At 35.9% G+C, this 19595-nt stretch overlaps 1 protein-coding gene across 4 annotated transcripts in view; it reads right to left on the bottom strand.

Annotated features, from left to right (window-relative positions):
- The window catches only part of LOC123552518 (uncharacterized), a 94631-nt gene that overhangs the window by 34476 nt on the left and 40560 nt on the right, over positions 1 to 19595 (bottom strand). For all 4 annotated transcript variants that reach the window (XM_053542040.1, XM_045342234.2, XM_053542039.1 and 1 more), the window contains 19 exons: positions 17569 to 17719; positions 17104 to 17238; positions 16516 to 16676; positions 16065 to 16157; positions 14702 to 14915; positions 14278 to 14388; positions 12715 to 12849; positions 9650 to 9821; positions 9140 to 9300; positions 8274 to 8390; positions 5692 to 5793; positions 5218 to 5316; positions 4444 to 4624; positions 3718 to 3851; positions 3168 to 3242; positions 2559 to 2768; positions 1347 to 1471; positions 703 to 841; positions 57 to 242 (listed from right to left, as the gene is read on the bottom strand). In XM_053542040.1, the coding sequence (XP_053398015.1) occupies positions 57 to 242; positions 703 to 841; positions 1347 to 1471; positions 2559 to 2768; positions 3168 to 3242; positions 3718 to 3851; positions 4444 to 4624; positions 5218 to 5316; positions 5692 to 5793; positions 8274 to 8390; positions 9140 to 9300; positions 9650 to 9821; positions 12715 to 12849; positions 14278 to 14388; positions 14702 to 14915; positions 16065 to 16157; positions 16516 to 16676; positions 17104 to 17238; positions 17569 to 17719 (2701 nt within the window). The remainder of the gene's footprint in view (positions 1 to 56; positions 243 to 702; positions 842 to 1346; positions 1472 to 2558; positions 2769 to 3167; positions 3243 to 3717; positions 3852 to 4443; positions 4625 to 5217; positions 5317 to 5691; positions 5794 to 8273; positions 8391 to 9139; positions 9301 to 9649; positions 9822 to 12714; positions 12850 to 14277; positions 14389 to 14701; positions 14916 to 16064; positions 16158 to 16515; positions 16677 to 17103; positions 17239 to 17568; positions 17720 to 19595) is intronic.

Genomic DNA, 19595 nt, shown 5'->3' on the forward strand with positions numbered 1-19595 from the left:
TTCTTTTTTTCCTTAAATTACACAAAATATCCAATTTACTTAATACCCCTATTTACCTCACTGATGGCATAGACGCCAGAGTTTCTAACACAGAACCTCTCGGCAGTCTGACCCCTGAAGAATGCCTTGCCTGATGTCGCCCCATACAGAACAACATTGCCTACTATAATGTTTTCATCTGATCTGAACTCAGCCGGCATGTCCTTTGGTGGGAATATCACTATCTCTCCTCCAGATAACCCCTGAAAATTATGTTGCACAAATGAAAAGCAAATGTTTTGAAAATTATTCTGAATAGAAAATCTTCTTTAGAGCTAAAAATTCTTGAAGAATTAAAATCTAGTAAGTTGTGATTCTGCAAATTTTAACAATGCAAACAACCTGTTCTGCATTCTTTCATATTATTCTTTATATTTAATTGACTTATGCCTCTTTAGCTTTGTTCATATTAAATGTGACCTTCAAAATGGCTAAATATATACATAAAGTTTACACAAGGTAGGGATCGGAGGAGCATTACGTTGACATGTGACAGACATATGGATTTTAAGGTCTAAACAATGTCTTTATTTCAAATACATACATTATCAGTTAAAATTTCTTTTAAGAAAAAATGCAAACTATGTATAACAACATAGATAACATACATTCTCACTGCCGGTATTTAAAAATAAGGTAAATTCATGATAATTGTACCCTTACCTTTCCAACATAGTCATTAGCATCGCCTTCCAGGGTGACATGAACTCCCTTAGCCATAAATGCACAGAAGCTCTGACCTCCTGACCCCTTCAGATTGATGATAATACTCCTCTCAGGTAAACCTTCCTCTGCATACTTCCTGGAAACAAAATCTTACAATACATACTCTATCCCTTTTGCTATTATATTACATGTTAGTATTGTCTGGATGGATTTTAAGCCACCTCAACAAAAATCAGATCATATACCAACTTTCCTCCATTCCTGATTTCAGTTATTGTTATCAAACTAGTCTTCGGTCAAAAAAATTCTGTTGGACTTGATGCAATGTTCCCATTTGATATTTTACCACATTCTTACAACAATCTGCGCTAAATGGACTGCATGAAAAAGTATTTTACGTATTTCAAGTATGTAAGTACTAACTACTATGTTAAGTGAGTTTAATAAGACTGGTATGTCCAAATGTAAACATAATTACAATTGAGTATCTAGAAAAAGTTCTACTCTATAATGAAACACAGACAAGCCCTAGAGCACACTGATATTACTCTACCACCCCTGCATCAAACAACAAGCATATTACAAACTACAGATTTCATATACTTTATGAAACATCACCCTCACATGAAGATACAACTTACTTGGAGATATAGTAGCTGAGAGTAGAGGCAAATGTCCTGTCTTCATTGGTAACTTTCATGTCTATAACAACTTGTTTCTGCTTTCCATCTATCACATCTTGGGCTTTCTTTATAAGTTCATAGTCCTATAAATACATAGGTTACACCGACTTACTGCACAATTCCGAAGAATGCAGACTGCCTACTTAAGTCACTTTTGACTCTGCTGTGTAGAAGGAAGAGTGTTAGAATCATACCAGGAAATTATTTTATTTTGTGGGAAAAAAATTGTGCTTTTCCCCAAAACAGCTATTTCATTGGAATATGAATTTGTGGATTTCCACATGTGAAGATAAAAGAAATGGAACTTTCCTCGATCATTTGGACATACTTCTATGGACTGACACAACCATAAAATCCAAGAAAATAACAGTATGAGATGACATAATCACGAGTAAAAAGAAATCGTACAACACAATCTTTAGGCAAACCCATTTTACCTGCCACACATTTAATTAGGGGGAGTAGTGTAATAGTGGTAAAAGTAAACGTTCCTCTTCTGGGAGGTCATGGTTCATACCCTATTGGGGTTGCAACTGTGTACATTTTCATGACAACAGAACTGCTTTTTGCCAGGTAGCAGTCACAAGAGTGATATGTCAGTGTGACTTGTATGCAGTCTTCCTTTTCTGGTTAATCCAAGCTAACAGGAAAATGCAGTTTACATGACTGTGCATGTTCTCCACAAATCTTACTGTCCTTGGATTGGTGTTATATGCTAAGTTGCAAAGAAAATATCTGTGTTCATTGGGAGAATTTTGCATTACACCTGCCTGTCTAATACAGTCAAACCTGTTTATAAAGACCTCAGGAAATGAAATGAGTCTTTTTTGTTGACATGTAAATTTACACTACGGTTAAATGGGATGTCTGTCTATTTAAATTTAATTACGGTCCATCCGCCCTTTCAGACACAATGAAGCATATAAATGCCACGTAGTAGAGTATAGACCGGTTAAAAGGGAAGAGATACTAGTGCCATATATCGACAGGTTTTATAGTAGCGCCTTTACTCAGTGGGGGGGAGGTCTTTGATACAAGTTTAACTGTATATAATATATTCTGTTGTGATGCGAGTAAGAGGTGTGGTTTTCTTTAATAAAAGTTTGACTGTATATAATATATACTGTTGTGGCTGAGAATTGCATCACCATTTAAAACTGATAAACTTACCAATTTCTTCTCTAGCTGGAAATCTTGTCGCACACTTCCTCCAACAATGTTTGTATCTGGTCTCAGGTCTAGAGCATTCTTTAGGATTGCTGAGAAATCCAGCAGTTTTGCCTTAGGGTTGTTTGGGTTTGGTGCAAATTTCAGCCTGTCAGTCCTACCAATCAAATCCTGGAATCTGCGGAAGCCCATTTTTGCCATAAATTCCCTAGCCTGAAATACAGTCTCCACATTTATAAAAGGAATATACATGTATATATAATGACCTTGACCAATAAATGTATTGTTATTGCTTGCTGTATTTTAGCCTGACAGACATATTTTTCATATAACCGGTATCAATTTATTCTGCAGGTTATATGTAGACAGAAAACACCAAAATATGCATTCTTATATGAAATATGCTATTGTTTTATGAAAAATACTTTTGAAGTGAAAAAGGATTCTCTGCTTTGAGTTAAGAAATACTCTCTATTTCAAAAAGAACTGAAGTAAGAAGTATTAAGAGGTACTCTCTGATCAAAAGTTAAGAAATACTCTCTACTGCAAAGTACAAAGCATTCTCTGTTCTAAACTAAGAAATACTCTCGTTTTTGGAGAAAGAAAAGTTACCTCTTCAGCTAACAGGAACAAGTAGTTGATCACATGCTCTGGTTTCCCAGCAAATTTGGCTCTCAGTACAGGATCCTACAAACACAAAAAACAAGGATTGTGTAAAATTTATGTCCTAAATCAATGTAACAGAAAACTAAGAAAAATTTGAATGTCATTACTTTCATATCACAAATGTTTATCATACTTGTTATTTCAACTGCCTCTCATACCACAATTACTGCCGATATCTCAGAGAATCATAAGAATTCAGTCATTCAAAATTACCCAGATTCTCACCACAAACCAGTGTCAAAGACTACAGAACTGAATTTTGAGACAAGTCTCAATTCCTGAGCATCTGACTGGTTTCCTTTAAGCACAGTTTTAAAATTGACCAATGACATATTTGCAATTTTAATCTGGTCTTCAAACACAGGTTTTGTAACCCTCTACCAATAAGTGGAAACCTTGCATAGCTGTGGCAAACATATATAACCGTATCATTTCAAAAGCCTTCCAAATGGGTCAATTTGTATACATGTATAATTTTGAAAATGTCACTATTTACCTGAGTAGCTATGCCTACAGGACATGTATTAAGATGGCATTTTCTCATCATTGTACACCCAAGGGCAATCAGTGGTGCCGTACTAAACCCAAACTCATCTGCTCCCAGCATTGCAGCAATCACTACATCTCGACCTGGTTTTACAGTGAACATAGGTCATAATTATATTTTTCCATTTCAAATAGGCTTGATATCTAAGGAACTATTTTTTGTAAATACTTTTTCAGTACAATTCAAATTGCATTGGCTTCATTAGTTAATACAGATCTGTTTAGACTTTTCTTCAAACAGGTACAAATTACCAAGGTATTCCGCAACTTTTCTATATCAACTATTGTTGAAGCATTTAATTTCACAGTCAAGAAATTTCAGTGTTGACCATAATGGTTATTTGGTACCGATATAAATTTGGGGATTCGTATTTTGGTATTCGGAACATAATAATAAATCCTTGATAATAGCTCCCCAACTAATAGTAATGATTTCACGGTATATACCTTAAAAACCTATGAAATACTAACATAATCTTCTCTTGTGAAAAACTGATAATTTCTGTGGTTTAAATAATACTCATAGCATTTTATTTTGACTCCTGTAAGCTTGCCAATTTCAAACAACTGAATAGTAACAAGCATAATCAACCAAAATGTAACCATTTACTAGGCATGAATAACACTTTTCACTATATTAAAGCCACATAGTAAACACTTAAACCAAGGCACTTACCACATCTAATCTGTCCGTCAGCCTGCAGGACAACCCTGGACCTCAGATCATTCAAGGTGAGCACCTGATGTGTCTCAGATATTCCAAGCTCCCATGGTAATCCAGCCCCTTTGATCCCTGTCCAGCTACTGGCCCCAGTACCACCATCATGACCAGAGATCACTATATGTTCTGCTTTACCCTATAAAATATTACTGGTTCATTTGATTTTGTTTCTTGTTGGCTTTAGAGTAATATCAACACAATTTAGGTCAAACAGCATTGTCTCAGGCATGCAAGGGCACCTGAGTAGAACCACCTATCTCAGATAGACCAACCTGTTCATTATGTACCTGATTTTGTTCATGTAATGTTTAGCACAGTTTTCTCATCAATAAACCAATACTATATATACATGACAAAAATATTTTCTTCCCCATAGAAAATCAAACATTTCCAAAGAGAACACAGGCGGATGACAGAAAAATTCTATCAAGTCACAAAGTGATATGTCCAAGAAATACTTCATCATTAATGTCAAAAATAAACTGGATTCATTGATCAGCATATCTAAATCACTCACTTTGGAGCAATCAAAATAACTAATAGGAGATATTCTCATAAAATAATTTTATCATGATACAACATTTGAACTGATGTCAAAAGTTAAAATTTATCATTTGGGTAGAAAATGAATTCTACTAAAAACAACAATTATGCTCTCCAACTTCTACAAGGTACATTGTATTTCAAAATACTAATTATTTTCCGCATAGAAGTAATATAAGAAGATACCTTGGCAACACCAGAAGCAACAACACCAACACCAACTTCAGATACCAACTTCACACTGATCCTGGCATCAGGATTGGCAGACTTCAGATCATAGATCAACTACAAAAATAATGCTGCTGTTTTTTGGATCAATTAATCATTTAATTCTAGGCATTAACATAAATCTGCAGTCACAGACAAATTAAAATTTGTGACAAAGGGATAAAAAATAAACAAGTTATATGATACTGATACATTCCGATACATGTCCTTACCTAAAAAATTAAGAACTTATAACAGCAGAATTTCATTTGTGTTGGACATTCAACAACCTATCAATATTTCTTAGAATAGACATTTTACTACCACTACATACTTCTTTGCAAGTAAAGATCAACTTACAATATGAAACAGCCGTGAAAGCTCTAAGTTTAAAATTAAAGACTTTGAGATTTATTCTGGTAGAAAAATAAGCTTCTTTTTTTTTTTTTTTACCTCAGCGAGATCTTCTATAGAGTAAATGTCATGGTGGGGTGGAGGGCTTATCAATCCTACACCAGGTATGGAATGCCTTGTCTTTGCTATGTCCTTAGATACCTTAAATATAAGCAATTGAAGATGTAACTTAGAGTGATCAGAGAAACACCAACCATTTTTGAAGGAAAAACTACTTAGCATGTTTTGGAAGTTTTTCTAAAATCACAAGCAAACAAGTGAATGAAGCATTGCCATGCAATACAAAGTCCCCTACTAGAAGTCACCTAATTTTCTCTACTGCAGTATATAACATAATGTACTGATATCTGTCAATGATGTATCAACAATATTGTACTATATATACAATATGTTATAACAACACACTTGGATTAAAATGTGCATATATAAAAACCCACAGTTGTTTTCATATTGGAATGTTTTTGCCGATTATAAAAAAGTTATCATATAAGTTATTTATAGTACCAACAAAAGAAAATTAATCTTTAAAAAAAAAAAAAAAAAAAAAAATCTATATAATATAAGTCCACAAGAAACTCTTTACCAGGTAGAGACAGGTCAAAATACACCTAAAAATTGGATGTAACATGCATGTTGTACCAAAGAAAAGTGGTCTCGATTTTTCTCTACGGCCAATAATAAAAAAGTTACAATAAAATCTATTTATAGTAAAAACAAAGGGACCTAATTCTAAAAAAAAGGGTGCCTCATGGTGGTGAACATTTGGTCCAAGTTACATCAAAATCCACCAATGCATCACTGGCGCCAGATCAGAAAGAAAATGCCTCTGTACATGTTATACCCTACCCCTAGGTATTCTATAAGAACCATGGTCATGAACGGGAAAGTGCACTAACCTGTTTCAATCGTACATTTCTCAACTTAAACGCGCAGTTCGGTGAATGGGTACCTAGTATATTGAACAAGCGATAATTTATCTTCCATCGTGCACAAGTCACATTGTCTCAATATTCCATATTACTGAGATTATCCACATATTGTATGCTTTCGTCAACGTTACAGAAAAAACTTGCTTGAACTTCCCTAATGAACATCCGGTCTAGAGGTCACGGCAGTGCGCACATGTTTGGCGAAACGTAAACAAACAAAAACAGATTTTAAAAAAATCACAATTTTACACTAAAACTCGAAATGATGAATGAAATTCATCTTGTATATGATCTTTAATTTGAAATCGTACATTGGTCTGCATCTGTTCTGTATAGTTTATTCATTTTGCACACTTTGCTGCATTTTCACATTTTAGCGAACACGTGTAGTAAAATGACGATTGACATACATTTTTACAACAGCCAATCAGAATGGTTTTGTAATCTAGAACGGAACTTCACCAGGGAAGTTCAAGCAAGTTTTTTGTGTAATGTTGAAATTACTATAAACTACGCGTTGTTTTTCTAAGATAAGATGTATTCAAAAAAGTGACCGGTACACAATGGAAGATAAATTACCACTTGTTTGATATCCATAGTACACATTTACCCCACTGCGTGTTTTAGGTATGAAATGCGCGATTGAAACGGGTTAGTATATTTTCCCGTTCACGACCATGGTTCTTATAGAATACCTAGGGGTAGGGTATAACATGTACAGAGGCATTTTCTTTCTGATCTGGCGCCAGTGCAATGCATGAAGAAGAAATGCTCCAGACAAAGTCATTCTTGAGTTTGACCTTTGACCTCTAAATATGACCTTGACCTTAGACCTAGGGACCTGGTTCTTGCGCATGACAATCCGTCTTATGTTGGTGAACATTTGTGCCAAGTTACATCAAAATCCCTCCATGCATGAAGAAGAAATGCTCCAGACAAAGTCATTCTTGTGTCTGACCTTTGGTCTCAAGTGTGACCTTGACATTAGACCCTGGGCTTGGGTTTTGCACATGACATGTTGTCTCATCCAGGAAAATATTTGTGCCAACTGATATTTAAATCCTGTTTTGCATGACAAAGTTATAGACTGGACAGGAAAAAAATCCATGGATGGGAGAGTTATGGACCGGACAAGAAAAAAGCCCCGTTGACCTTTGACCTCCAATTGTGACCTTGACCTTTGAGCTAGGGGTCCGGGTTTTGTGCATGACACGTCGTCTCATCATGGGGAACACTTGTGCCAAGTAATATTAAAATCCCTTCATGGATGGGAGAGTTATGGACCGAACAGGAAAAAAGCCCTGTTGACCTTTGACCTCCAATTGTGACCTTGACCTTTGAGCTAGGGGTCCGGGTTTTGCGCATGACACATCGTCTCATCATGGGGAACATTTGAGCCAAGTAATATTAAAATCCCTTCATGGATGACAGAGTTATGGACTGGACACGAAATTGCGGACGGACAGACGGAATGACGGAAAAGCGCATTCCTATAGTCCCCGAAACTGGTTTTCAACCAGTAGGGGAACTGGTTTTCAACCAGTAGGGGACTAATAAAAGACATTTATCATTGTGAAAACAGACTCCTCACCCTATTTAACAGTACTATGTGGTTAAGTAAAAATTACAATAAGAACATTATTACTTTTGTAACAGATGCAGATAGCCTCATTATGGTTTCACAGAAATTACCTTATGTCCAGGCAGTTCACCACCTTCCCCTGGTTTTGCACCTTGTGCCATTTTAATCTGTAACTCATCAGCATGGCTCAGGTAAGAGCTTGTCACCCCAAATCTTCCTGATGCTACCTATAAATAAATACCAATATCGTTCAACATAACATACAAAATCATTTCGTTTTTGAACTATAAATGAATTTACTGTCCTACAAGATACCTTTAATCTGTATGTTGAAAGCATTTATATGCATTTTTGTGGACGTGTTCACTAATAAAAATATTTCTAATAGCCTTTTAACTAGTATAAAAGCGTGCAGTACATAAATAGCTTTACCATGTTCTGTGAAATCAATTTTAATTTTAGCCTTACTGTTTTGCCCAAAGCGGCTATTTCATACAGATATGAATTCATGGAGTTCCATTTATCAAGATAAAAGATTGGGAACTTTGCTTGTCTTTTGGGATTTAATTTCGTGGATTGAGGCAACCAAGAAACCAATGAAAATAAGACTCCCATAACAAGGATTTCACAGTATCTTCAATGCCAAAAGTAAGATTATCAATGTGCTATAACACAGGAAACAATCTTAACAGAAGCCTGTAGATCAAGCTTTGGAGACACTAAGCATACAATATATGTTCTCAATTTTTTATTGGAAAATATTTCTGTAAGACTCTGCATGTACCAGTTGAAACTCTGTATCGGGTTATCTTGATGTAAAACGCTTGGTCCCTTGAAATTCCAGATACGACTTAAAATGGTATTTTGTACATGTGTTATCACAAAGGGACTTGAAAATGTCTTCGAGAAAGATGAGTGAGTTTGAGATATCGAGTTTCAACTGTGTTAAATTACCATCTGATGACAACATATGTACCTGTTTGATTTTGGACCTCTTATTGAACTGTGGATCCTCGTTCATGTACCTCTCTGCATTCTCCCCACCCTCTCCTGTGTTAGACTTGGCCCCAATACGATTCATTGCTATCGCTAGTGTAGTGTGTGCTTCTATAGAAATACTGCCAAAACTCATAGCCCCTATAAGAGACAATGTAACAGACTTCTACCACACAACAAAACTGAAAATTGATAAAGTACAGCCTTTCTGGAGTGCAAAACACTGGGAAGACTAAGAGGTATATATACCGAAGTGCTGCTTTGGAGTTAATGTAATAATAAATTTTGTTTAACTGGAAAGAAAATCCCAGCATTGCATGTTGGAAGTGTAGCAAGCCTTACCACTAGGCAATAGAGGCCCAAACAGTAAATTTCCATCCAGTAAATTTTATCTTCATTTAATTACAAAAGGACTAGATAGAAATACAGCTTACTGTGTAACAGCTAATACAACATGGAACCATTTTTACAAATCATAGTCTATACTAACCTGTACAGAACCTCTTCACAATAGAGGCCGCTTCCTCCACCTCGGACAGGTCCAATGGTTTATCAGCATACCTGAACTCTATCTGACCTCTAAGTGTACAGTTTCTGTTCCCTTCATGAGCCATCTCAGAAAACTTGGCATAGGTGTCTTTGCTGTTGCTCCGAGCTGCATTCTTAAAATACAAACTTAGCACTTAGTCACATAGAAGGGGTTTTTCTCTGTCAAACAGAATTTGTCTGAACTGCTTTTGTATAAACCAACTGATAATTTAAGGTGCTTTTCTAAATATCCTTTTTTAGTATGTGTTTGTGTGTGTTCCGGTTTAACATCTTTTTCAACAATTTTTCAGTCATATAAATCAGAGTGTGTACTTGCAGCAGTGAGCATAATGCCCAACTTTATAGTGCTGCTCCACTGGAATATCAGACATGTGACATGATACCCCAGCCAGTCACATTATACAGACACCGGGCTGACCAGTCCTAACACTATCCTTATAATGCTGAGTGTGAATTGAGGGAGCTACTAATATAATTTTTAACCCCCGACCTTTCAAATTCTAAGCGGGTGCTCTACCACTAGGCTGCCGAGGTGGTAGTTCTTTGTATAGTAAAAATTGTATTTGAATAAAAAAGACAGTTTTGCTGCACTTTTGAAATATCACCTACAGCAAAATTCTTCAATGGTATAAACAAACATTTAATACTTGATTTCAATTCTATTACTTTTCCATGTATTATATTCATTAAATAAGAAACAAAAAGGTTATGGCGAAATAAAATTTTTCACCTCGTGAAAGAAGAGTTTTAAAACAAGAGGGTCACTGACCCTAAAGCGCTCACCTGTGTACAAGGCTTCAAGTGAGTTTGTATAAGTACAGTTAGGGCCTATATTATATACATGTCACACACATTTTTGAACCTAGGGCAATAATTTGAACAATTACGGTAGACATTACAAATCTAATATCACACGCCAAATATCAAGGCTCTAGCTATTATTGATTCAGAAAAGAAGATTTTCAAAGTTTCTAATATAAAAGCCTATAGTAAGTACTTTCAGACATCAGGGCATGGCCATTTTTTTTACCTTAGGGCAATAACTTGGACAAGTATGGAATACATAAAGGGAAAAGTGACCACACCCCCTGGCAGCCATGTTTTTTGACAAACCAGAATAATTTGAACAATTTTGGTAGAGGGTCACACAAGAACCATTTGTGTAAAATTATTTTAAAATCGGGCTAGCAGTTTCAAACAAGAAGAATTTTAAAGTTTCTACTATATACCTATAGGGAAAAGTGACCACGCCCTCTGGTGGCCAGGTTTTTTGATGAATCAAAATAATTTGAACAATCTTGGTAGAGAGTCACACAAGGATCATTTGTGTAAAATTATTCTAAAATCGGGCCAGCAGTTCCACATAAGAAGATTTTTAAAGTTTCCACCATATACATATAGGGAAAAGTGACCACGCCCTCTGGCGGCCATGTTTCTTGATGAATCAAAATAACTTGAACAATCTTGGTAAAGGGTCACACAAGGACCATTTGTGTGAAATTATTCTAAAATCGGGCTAGCAGTTTCAAACAAGAAGATTTTTAAAGTTTCCACTATATTCAAATAGGAAAAAGTGACCACACCCTCTGGCGGCCATGTTTCTTGATGAATCAAAATAATTTGAACAATCTTGGTAAAGGGTCACACAACGACCATTTGTGTGAAATTATTTCAAAATCGGGCAAGCAGTTTCACACAAAAAGATTTTTAAAGTTTCTACTATATAAATTTCGAGAAAAGTGACCACACCCTCTGGTGGCCATGTTTTTTAGACAAATCAAAATAATTTGAACAATCTTGGTAGAGGGTCACACAAGGACCACTTGTGTAAATTTATTCTAAAATCAGGCCAGCAGTTTCACAGAAGAAGATTTTTAAAGTTTCCACTATATTCAAATAGGGAAAAGTGACCACGTCTCTGGCGGCCACGTTTCTTGATGAATCAAAATAATTTGAACAATCTTGGTAGAGGGTCACACAAGGACCATTTGTGTAAAATTAGTCTAAAATCAAGCAAGCACTTCACATAAGAAGAATTTTAAAGTTCCACCATATACATATAGGGAAAAATGACCACGCCCTTTGGCGGCCATGTTTTTTTTTGACAAATCAAAATAATTTGAACTATCTTGGTAGAGGGTCACACAAGGACCATTTGTGTAAAATCATTCTAAAATCGGCCAAGCAGTTTCACACAAGAAGACTTACTATTCTAAAATCAAGCCAGCAGTTTCATACAAGAAGATTTTTAAAGTTCCGCTATATACATATAGGGAAAAATGACCCCGCCCTTTCGCGGCCATGTTTTTTGACAAATCAAAATAATTTGAACAATCTTGGTAGAGGGTTGCACAAAGACCAATTGTTTAAAATTATTTTAAAATCAGCCAGGCAGTTTCACACAAGATTTTTAAAGTTTCCACTATATACATAGAGAAAAGTGACCACGCCCTCTGGCGGCCATGTTTTTTGAGAATCGGTACAATCTGAACAATCTTGGTAGAGGGTGACATAAGGACCATTTGTGTGAAATTATTTCTAAATCTGACCATTGGTTTAGGAGATGTTGTTTGAAGATTTTTCTATTTTTAGCTCTGGCGGCCCCTATGTGCAACCAAGCGGAACCGTTTGTAGTAGAGGACCATCCAAGGAACATCCATGCCAAGTTTCATCAAAATCCATTCCGTGGTAATGGAGGAGATGTCATTTAAACAAAATTGTTGACGACGGACGGACGTGTGGATGCACGACGGACACAGCATGATCACAATAGCTCACCATAAACATTGCTCAGGTGAGCTAAAACTCACGAAAAAACCTCTAAATCCTTAAAATAAATAACATCAGTTGTATAACAAGTATTGCTTCTTTAGCATGTTTTGGCATGTTGTTTGGACTAAAATATTAATGACATTTAGTATTATAATTCTAGTCTTTATCTCACATAAAAGAATGAGTATAAGCCTTTTAAAATTCTGAAAACTGACTGATGAAGGTATCATTTACCTGAAGATTAGCAACAGAGAGAGGTTCATTCACATGTTTCTCTCCTCCATCCCTCCAGTGTAGATTGCCCGGGTTCATCACCAACATACTATCACACTCCCTCTCGGAATAAGCCAACCAGTGACGATCAAATCTCTGTAGTTATAGAACAAAACATGTCATTGAAAGAATCATGTTTGTAAACCAATTTCTATATTCAAGCAACCAGACTTGGACAGGAACTGTCAAATATAATTAAGATAAAAGTTAAGATGAACAGAAATAAATGTGCAATACTATTAAGCATTGTAATAGATCTACCATACAACTATGAGTTTAACAAGAGCACCGCCTTGCGGGTGCTGACGCTCATCTGATTTTTTTTTGTATAATAGAAATATTGTCCTACCCATGATTTTCTAAGTCTAAAAAGGGCCATCACTCTTGCAAAAAGCAGGATAGAGTTATGTTTCTTGATGTACAGTGTCCACTTATGATGGTGAAAAACTGTTGCAAGTTTTAAAGCAATAGCTTTGATAGTTTATGAGAAAAGTTGACTTAAACATAATATTCAACCAAGAAAATGATTTTTCTAAGTCCAAAAGGGGCAATAATTATTGCAAAAAGCAGGATGGAGTTATGTTGCTTGCTGTACAGGGTCAGCTTATGATGGTGAACAAGAGTTGCAAGTTTTAAAGCAATAGCTTTGATAGTTTAAGAGAAAAAGTTGACCTAAACATAAAACTTTACCAAGAAATCTGATATTTTCTTAAGTCCAAAAGGGGCCATAAATCTTGCAAAAAGCAGGATGGAGTTATGTTTCTTGCTGTACAGGGTCAGCTTATGATGGTGAACAAGTGTTGCAAGTTTTAAAGGAATAGCTTTGATAGTTTAGGATAAAAGCTGACCTAAACATAAAACTTAACCAAGAAAACTGATTTTCTAAGTCCAAAAGGGGCAATAATTCTTGCAAAAAGCAAGATGGAGTTATGTTTCTTGATGAACAGGGTCTGCTTATGATGGTGAACAAGTATTCCAAGTTTCAAAGCAAAAGCTTTGATAGTTTAGGAGAAAAGTTGACCTAAACATAAAACTTAACCAAGAAATCTGATATTTTCTAAGTACAAAAGGGGCCATAAATCTTGCAAAAAGCAAGATGGAGTTATGTTTCTTGCTATACAGGGTCAGCTTATGATGGTGAACAAGTATTCCAAGTTTCAAAGCAATAGCTTTGATAGTTTAGGAGAAAAGCTGACCTAAACATAAAACTTAACCAGGCAACGCCGACGCCGACGCCGACAACCGCTCAAGTGATGACAATAACTCATCATTTTTTTTCAAAAAATCAGATGAGCTAAAAACTACTACCCCACCCACCCCAATATTTACCTTAAATGTGAAAGCAACTATTTTGCTTGTTCTTAAAATTTGGAACACTTTTTCAATACTTGTCAATTAAGTCTTGGGGTAGTATTTTCTTGTCCCAACACTTAGGGAGTAAATACAAATTCAAATTCCCAAGGAAAATAAGAATTGTTGATGGCCCACCCTACTGAACAGCTGAAATTTCTCAGTAGATTTTACCTCTTCTCCAAGATGTGCAAATGTCACACCCCCTATCCTGGATGCTGATCCGGAAAAACAAAGATCCATCACCTCTCGGCTCAAACCTACTGCCTCAAAGATCTGGGCTCCCTAAAGACAACAAGGTTTTCACAAACATTAGTCACTTCTTTGCACTCTTTAGACGTGAAAGATGCAATAGCAAAGATTGTTAGACTTAACTGCAAGTATAAATTTATGTCACAACTATTTATACCTATTTTGCAAGGAAGTCAAGCATATGTTCTCTGTAAACAACATTCTATAAAGCAAAGACCAATAGTAAAACAAATTTCTTGTAAGTTTTAATGAAACAAAATTAACTGCCCTCTAGCACAAACTTCAATGGGAACCAGACAAAATTAGCCAAATGAAACAAAAGACACCCATAAAACAAGACACGAACCTTGTAACTATGGAGCGTAGAGATTCCCATTTTGGCCATAACCTTTGAGATACCTCTGGCACAGGCTGCACGGTAGTTCATGAAAATCTCCTCATCAGGCAGGGGTGGGTCTAACAGTTTCTGCTGCCTCAGTCTAGCTATCGTCTCAAACACCAAATATGGACAGATTGCATCTGCTCCATAACCCATCAGTGTACACATGTGGTGGACTTCTCTGTTAACATAAAACATTTACATACAACCTCTTGGTGCAGGATTTGCACTTATAGTCAAACACATTTTTTTTTCAAGTTTGGTGAAGATAGGATGAGAAATGTTTGACTTAGAGCGCGGACAAGAGTAAAAAGGCCACTGTGTGGTGGGAGACATAATTATGATTGTACAATCTGTGTGTTTGACTGTTTTAAGTCACAAAAACACAGTTTCGGTTATAAGACAACACTAGTTTTGACAGTAGAGGAAGACCCATCACATTCTGTAAGGTATAGGTGTTCACCTTGGCAGAACCATGTTCCCTTCATAAATCTACTAGATAGCTTCTAAACAAGAAAGAATTCTACATCTTGTGTGTTGCTCTGTAACCCACAGCTGCCACTAAATTATGTCAAAACAATAACTGGATCAGTAAAACTTTTTTTTATTTTTCTCTGAAGAAGGCTTTAAGTGAAACATGTAAAAAAAGAAATAGTAAATTAGTGTTTATATATTGAAGTTGTTCTCTATTACATATTTCATTTACATATTTAGCACTAATTTCTATACAACAAACTGAATTGATGATAAATCCAGGTAATCAAGAAAACTAGCTTAATTTTACTCTGGCTTTTAACGCTTGGTATGAGACATTAAATTTCCTACCAATAACCTCTGCTACACTGGAACAGTTCATTTAAGAGTGTTACAGCTAAAATGCAGGATTGAATCAAGTTAGAATATTTCACTGATAGAAGATGCTGCAGGAAATATGTGGCTAGAGGGCAGCTGTTTATGCAGTAACGAAGTTTGGCTCTCTCTAGTGATAGATTCTTTTTCTTGCATGTTGTATACTTCAATTAACTGAAGAAATAAAGTAAGACAAATACCTTTCGTTTAAGCACTATTTCATTACAGTAAACTACAGCACTCGAGTCATCTTACACTCCTTGGAGCAAGACAAGTTTTTCTAGCACCAGCAAAATACAAGTGGATCCTGTCTGGCATGCACTCTAAATACAAATTTTTCTAGTACCAGCAAAAATACAGGTGGATCCTGTCTGGTATGCAAGAACAGTCTATAATCACCAATAACCATTTGAATAGATCATATATAGTATTAACTGTGACTGCCTAGTTATATATAATGTGCCAAATTTCATTACCCTACCTTGGTTCTCCTGACTCAACAATCAGACCGATTTTCAACCTCAGTTTCTTCTTGATCAGATGGTGATGTACAGCACCCACAGCTAACAGGGAACTGAAAAAAGCAAATAAATGATCTATAATTTAAACTTTCTCAATACAGTATAATAGATTCTCAAGGGAAACTATTGTATTATGCATAAGACGGTATAGAATGCAATGATTTATCTCCCATGACGTATCCTGGGTACTATTTCTTCACAGTGAAAGATATGTAATTTCTGACTGTAGCACAAAGCGTTGTGTTATGAAATGACACTAAAATATTACAATGTGTGTAAAAAAATACTATTTTTGTGAAAATAGCATGGATGAAATCTTACGTGCAGAGGCAAGGTCTGCATCAACATTTTTGAAAGAGAAGACGGAATAAAATTTATATTTCTCTCCGGAGAAATAATTACATCACTTACCTGACAGGAACAAAGTTTTTGCCTGCGCCTCTGTCCGACAGGATGATAAGCTGGTACCCCTGTTCAGCAGCCTGTTCCGACTGCTCACACAGATTGTGCAGGGTCCTCAACAGACCACACGGTCCAAGATTCACTGGATATACCATGTCTATGATCTTTGACTATAAAACAAATAAAGTATTACTGTAGTCTAAGTAAACTTGACTCCGAGGAAGATCTAGATTATAATCCCCTGGGTTAAAAAAGGACCTCTAATAGAGACTTGCACACATTTTGTGGATAGAAACAATCATCCAAAAAATTTTGCTTGACTAAAGGGAAAAGTAAGGCTTGTGTCTAACACAAAGTCTGCCACAGATGTTTACTCCAGTTTAATAAAATAGCTTTCTATGGACTTCAAACACAAAAGTATAATTTATTTGTACATTTGTACATGCTACATACTGACCTTAGGCTGAAATATCTAAATAGAGTAAATAACACAAGAACTATTTATAGGTCTGTCTTGATTATAAATCATTTAAGCAAGACAAATTATATCTATTTAATAGGTAAAGTAAAAAGGATTTTTCTGAAGTCGTGGATTACCTTCCATCCCTTGAAGTCAATATATTTGAGGACTTCACAGTCAGATAGGGAAAGTATAGGTTGCTCTAACCACAATCTCCTGCACTGCTCAGCACTTGGCTCGAGTATGTTGGCCTCAGGTCCAATAGGACATGCCTGAAATTAATGTCATATTTAATATATTCATTCCTAAAGAACAAAGTGTTACATAAAAGGGGCTTTAAACTTTGCTACACAAGAAAAACATAGTGCCTAAAAAAACAATAAAAAATGTAATACAGAGAATATATCTTCTAACAGTTTGAATTTTGAGAAATCAGTACTGTATGCATTAAAAAATCATGAAAAAATCAACATACTCTTTCCTCACATTTAAGATTATTGACAATAAAGTTGAAAATACTATTGTTACATTTAACCTTTTTTCTAACTTCAAAAGCTATAAAATAACCTCTCTATATTTAAGAGTTGTTGAAATTAATTTACCAGAGACATGACTATCTTCTCTCTGAATGGATCTATTGGTGGGTTGGTGACCTGCGCAAACAACTGTTTGAAGTAATCAAACACCAATGGGTTATACCTTGACAGGCAAGCAAATGGAGCATCATTTCCCATAGATCCAAGTGCTTCTTTCCTGAAATATTGAGAGAACATTAAGAATTCCTAACAAAACTTTTGTAACTTTTCTGATAATGCCAATACTGAGTTCTGAACCAAAAACTAAGCATATATAAACTGAAACATATATTTTCTTGCTAGCTGGCATTAAAATTGATATAAATTCTTCATAATTTTGCCAGCACCATAGTCAAATATTAGCCATGAACAGCTTAAAAAACTTTTTTCATATATACATGTCAAACTATTATTGGCAAAATGCTACAAGGCATGCACTTAAGTGCTCGACAGTTGAACTAGATCTGCATGGAATAATAACAAGAGGGCCATGATGGCCCTATATCGCTCACCTGAGTACCACTGCTTTAACCAAAAACAAAAAGAAAGAATTCTTACAAGGTACAGATATGTCAAAATACACCTAAAAATTGGAGGTATCATCCATGTTGTACCAAAGAAAAAGTGGTCTCAGTTTTTCCCTACAGACAATAATAAAGAAGTTACTAAATAAGCTATTTATAGTAACATGGAAGGGAAGTAATAAAAAAAATATTGTAAGCAAACAAAAGATGGGTCTGCCAAATAAAAAAAGAGCACTGCAATGCAACGCAAATGCAGAGCAATATTCACATAAAACAAAGTCATATGACCTTTGACCTCTAAGTGTGATCTTGGCATTGAATTTAGCCATCCGAAACATGCGCTCTGCACATCCTTTCAATGAGTGAACTTTTGTGTCAGGTTTCTCTGAAATCCATCAAGGGGTTCAAGAGTTACAGAGCGGAAGGGAAATAGCTAACCAACACACAGACAGAGAGACGGACACCGAAGTGATAACATAATACGTCCCTTTGGGCGTATAAAAAAGAATCGAGATCTTATGGTGATACAAGTTGTGTGCAAGTCTGGTTAAAATCAAATCATAAATGAAGCTGCTATTGTGCAGACAAGGTCAAAATAGCCAATTTTGGGCCTTTCAGGGGCCATAACTTTGGAACCCATTATGGGATCTAGCCGGTTCAAGAATGGAATCAAGATCTTTTGGTGACACAAGTTTTGTGCAAGTCTGATTAAATTCAAATCACAAATGAAGCTGCTATTGTGCAGACAAGATCAAAATAGCTTATTCCCGCCCTATCAGGGGCTATAACTCTGGAACCCATTATGGGATCTGGCCGGTTCAAGAAAGGAACCAAGATCTTATGGTGATACAAGTTGTGTGCAAGTTTGGTTAAAATTATATCATAAATGAAGCTGCTATTGTGCAGACAAGGTCAAAATAGCTAATTCTGACCCCTTCAGGGGCCATAACTGTGGAACCCATAATGGAATCTTGCCAGTTCCAGAAAGGAACCAAGAACTTATGGTGATTCACGTTGTGTGCAAGTTTTGTAAAAATCAAATCATAAATAAAGCTGCTATTGTGCAGACAAGGTCAAAATAGCTAATTTTGGGCCTTTCAGGGGCCATAACTCTGGAACCCATAATGGAATCTGGCCAGTTTCAGAAAGGAACCAAGATCTTATGGTGATACAAGTTGTGTGCAAGTCTGGTAAAAATCAAATCATAAAGCTGCTCTTGTGCAGACAAGCTCAAAATAGCTAATTTTTGCCCTTTCAGGGGTCATAACTCTGGAACCCATAATGGGATCTGGCCAGTTCAAGGAACCGAGATCTTATGGTGATACAAGTTGTGTGCAAGTCTGGTTAAAATAAAATCATAAATGAAACCACTATCATGCAGACAAGAAATTGTTGACGGACGGACGAACACACGCACGGAAGTTCCTACATATGGATACTTATGTGGCTACTCTTTTGTTCTCTCTATTGTTCTTTTAGCCAAGTAAGAGAAAAATAGCCACAAAAAAGCCTTACGAAATGAATGACATC

Source organism: Mercenaria mercenaria, chromosome 4, assembly GCF_021730395.1.
Source record: "Mercenaria mercenaria strain notata chromosome 4, MADL_Memer_1, whole genome shotgun sequence".
In the NCBI taxonomy this organism is placed as follows: Eukaryota; Metazoa; Mollusca; class Bivalvia; order Venerida; family Veneridae; genus Mercenaria; species Mercenaria mercenaria.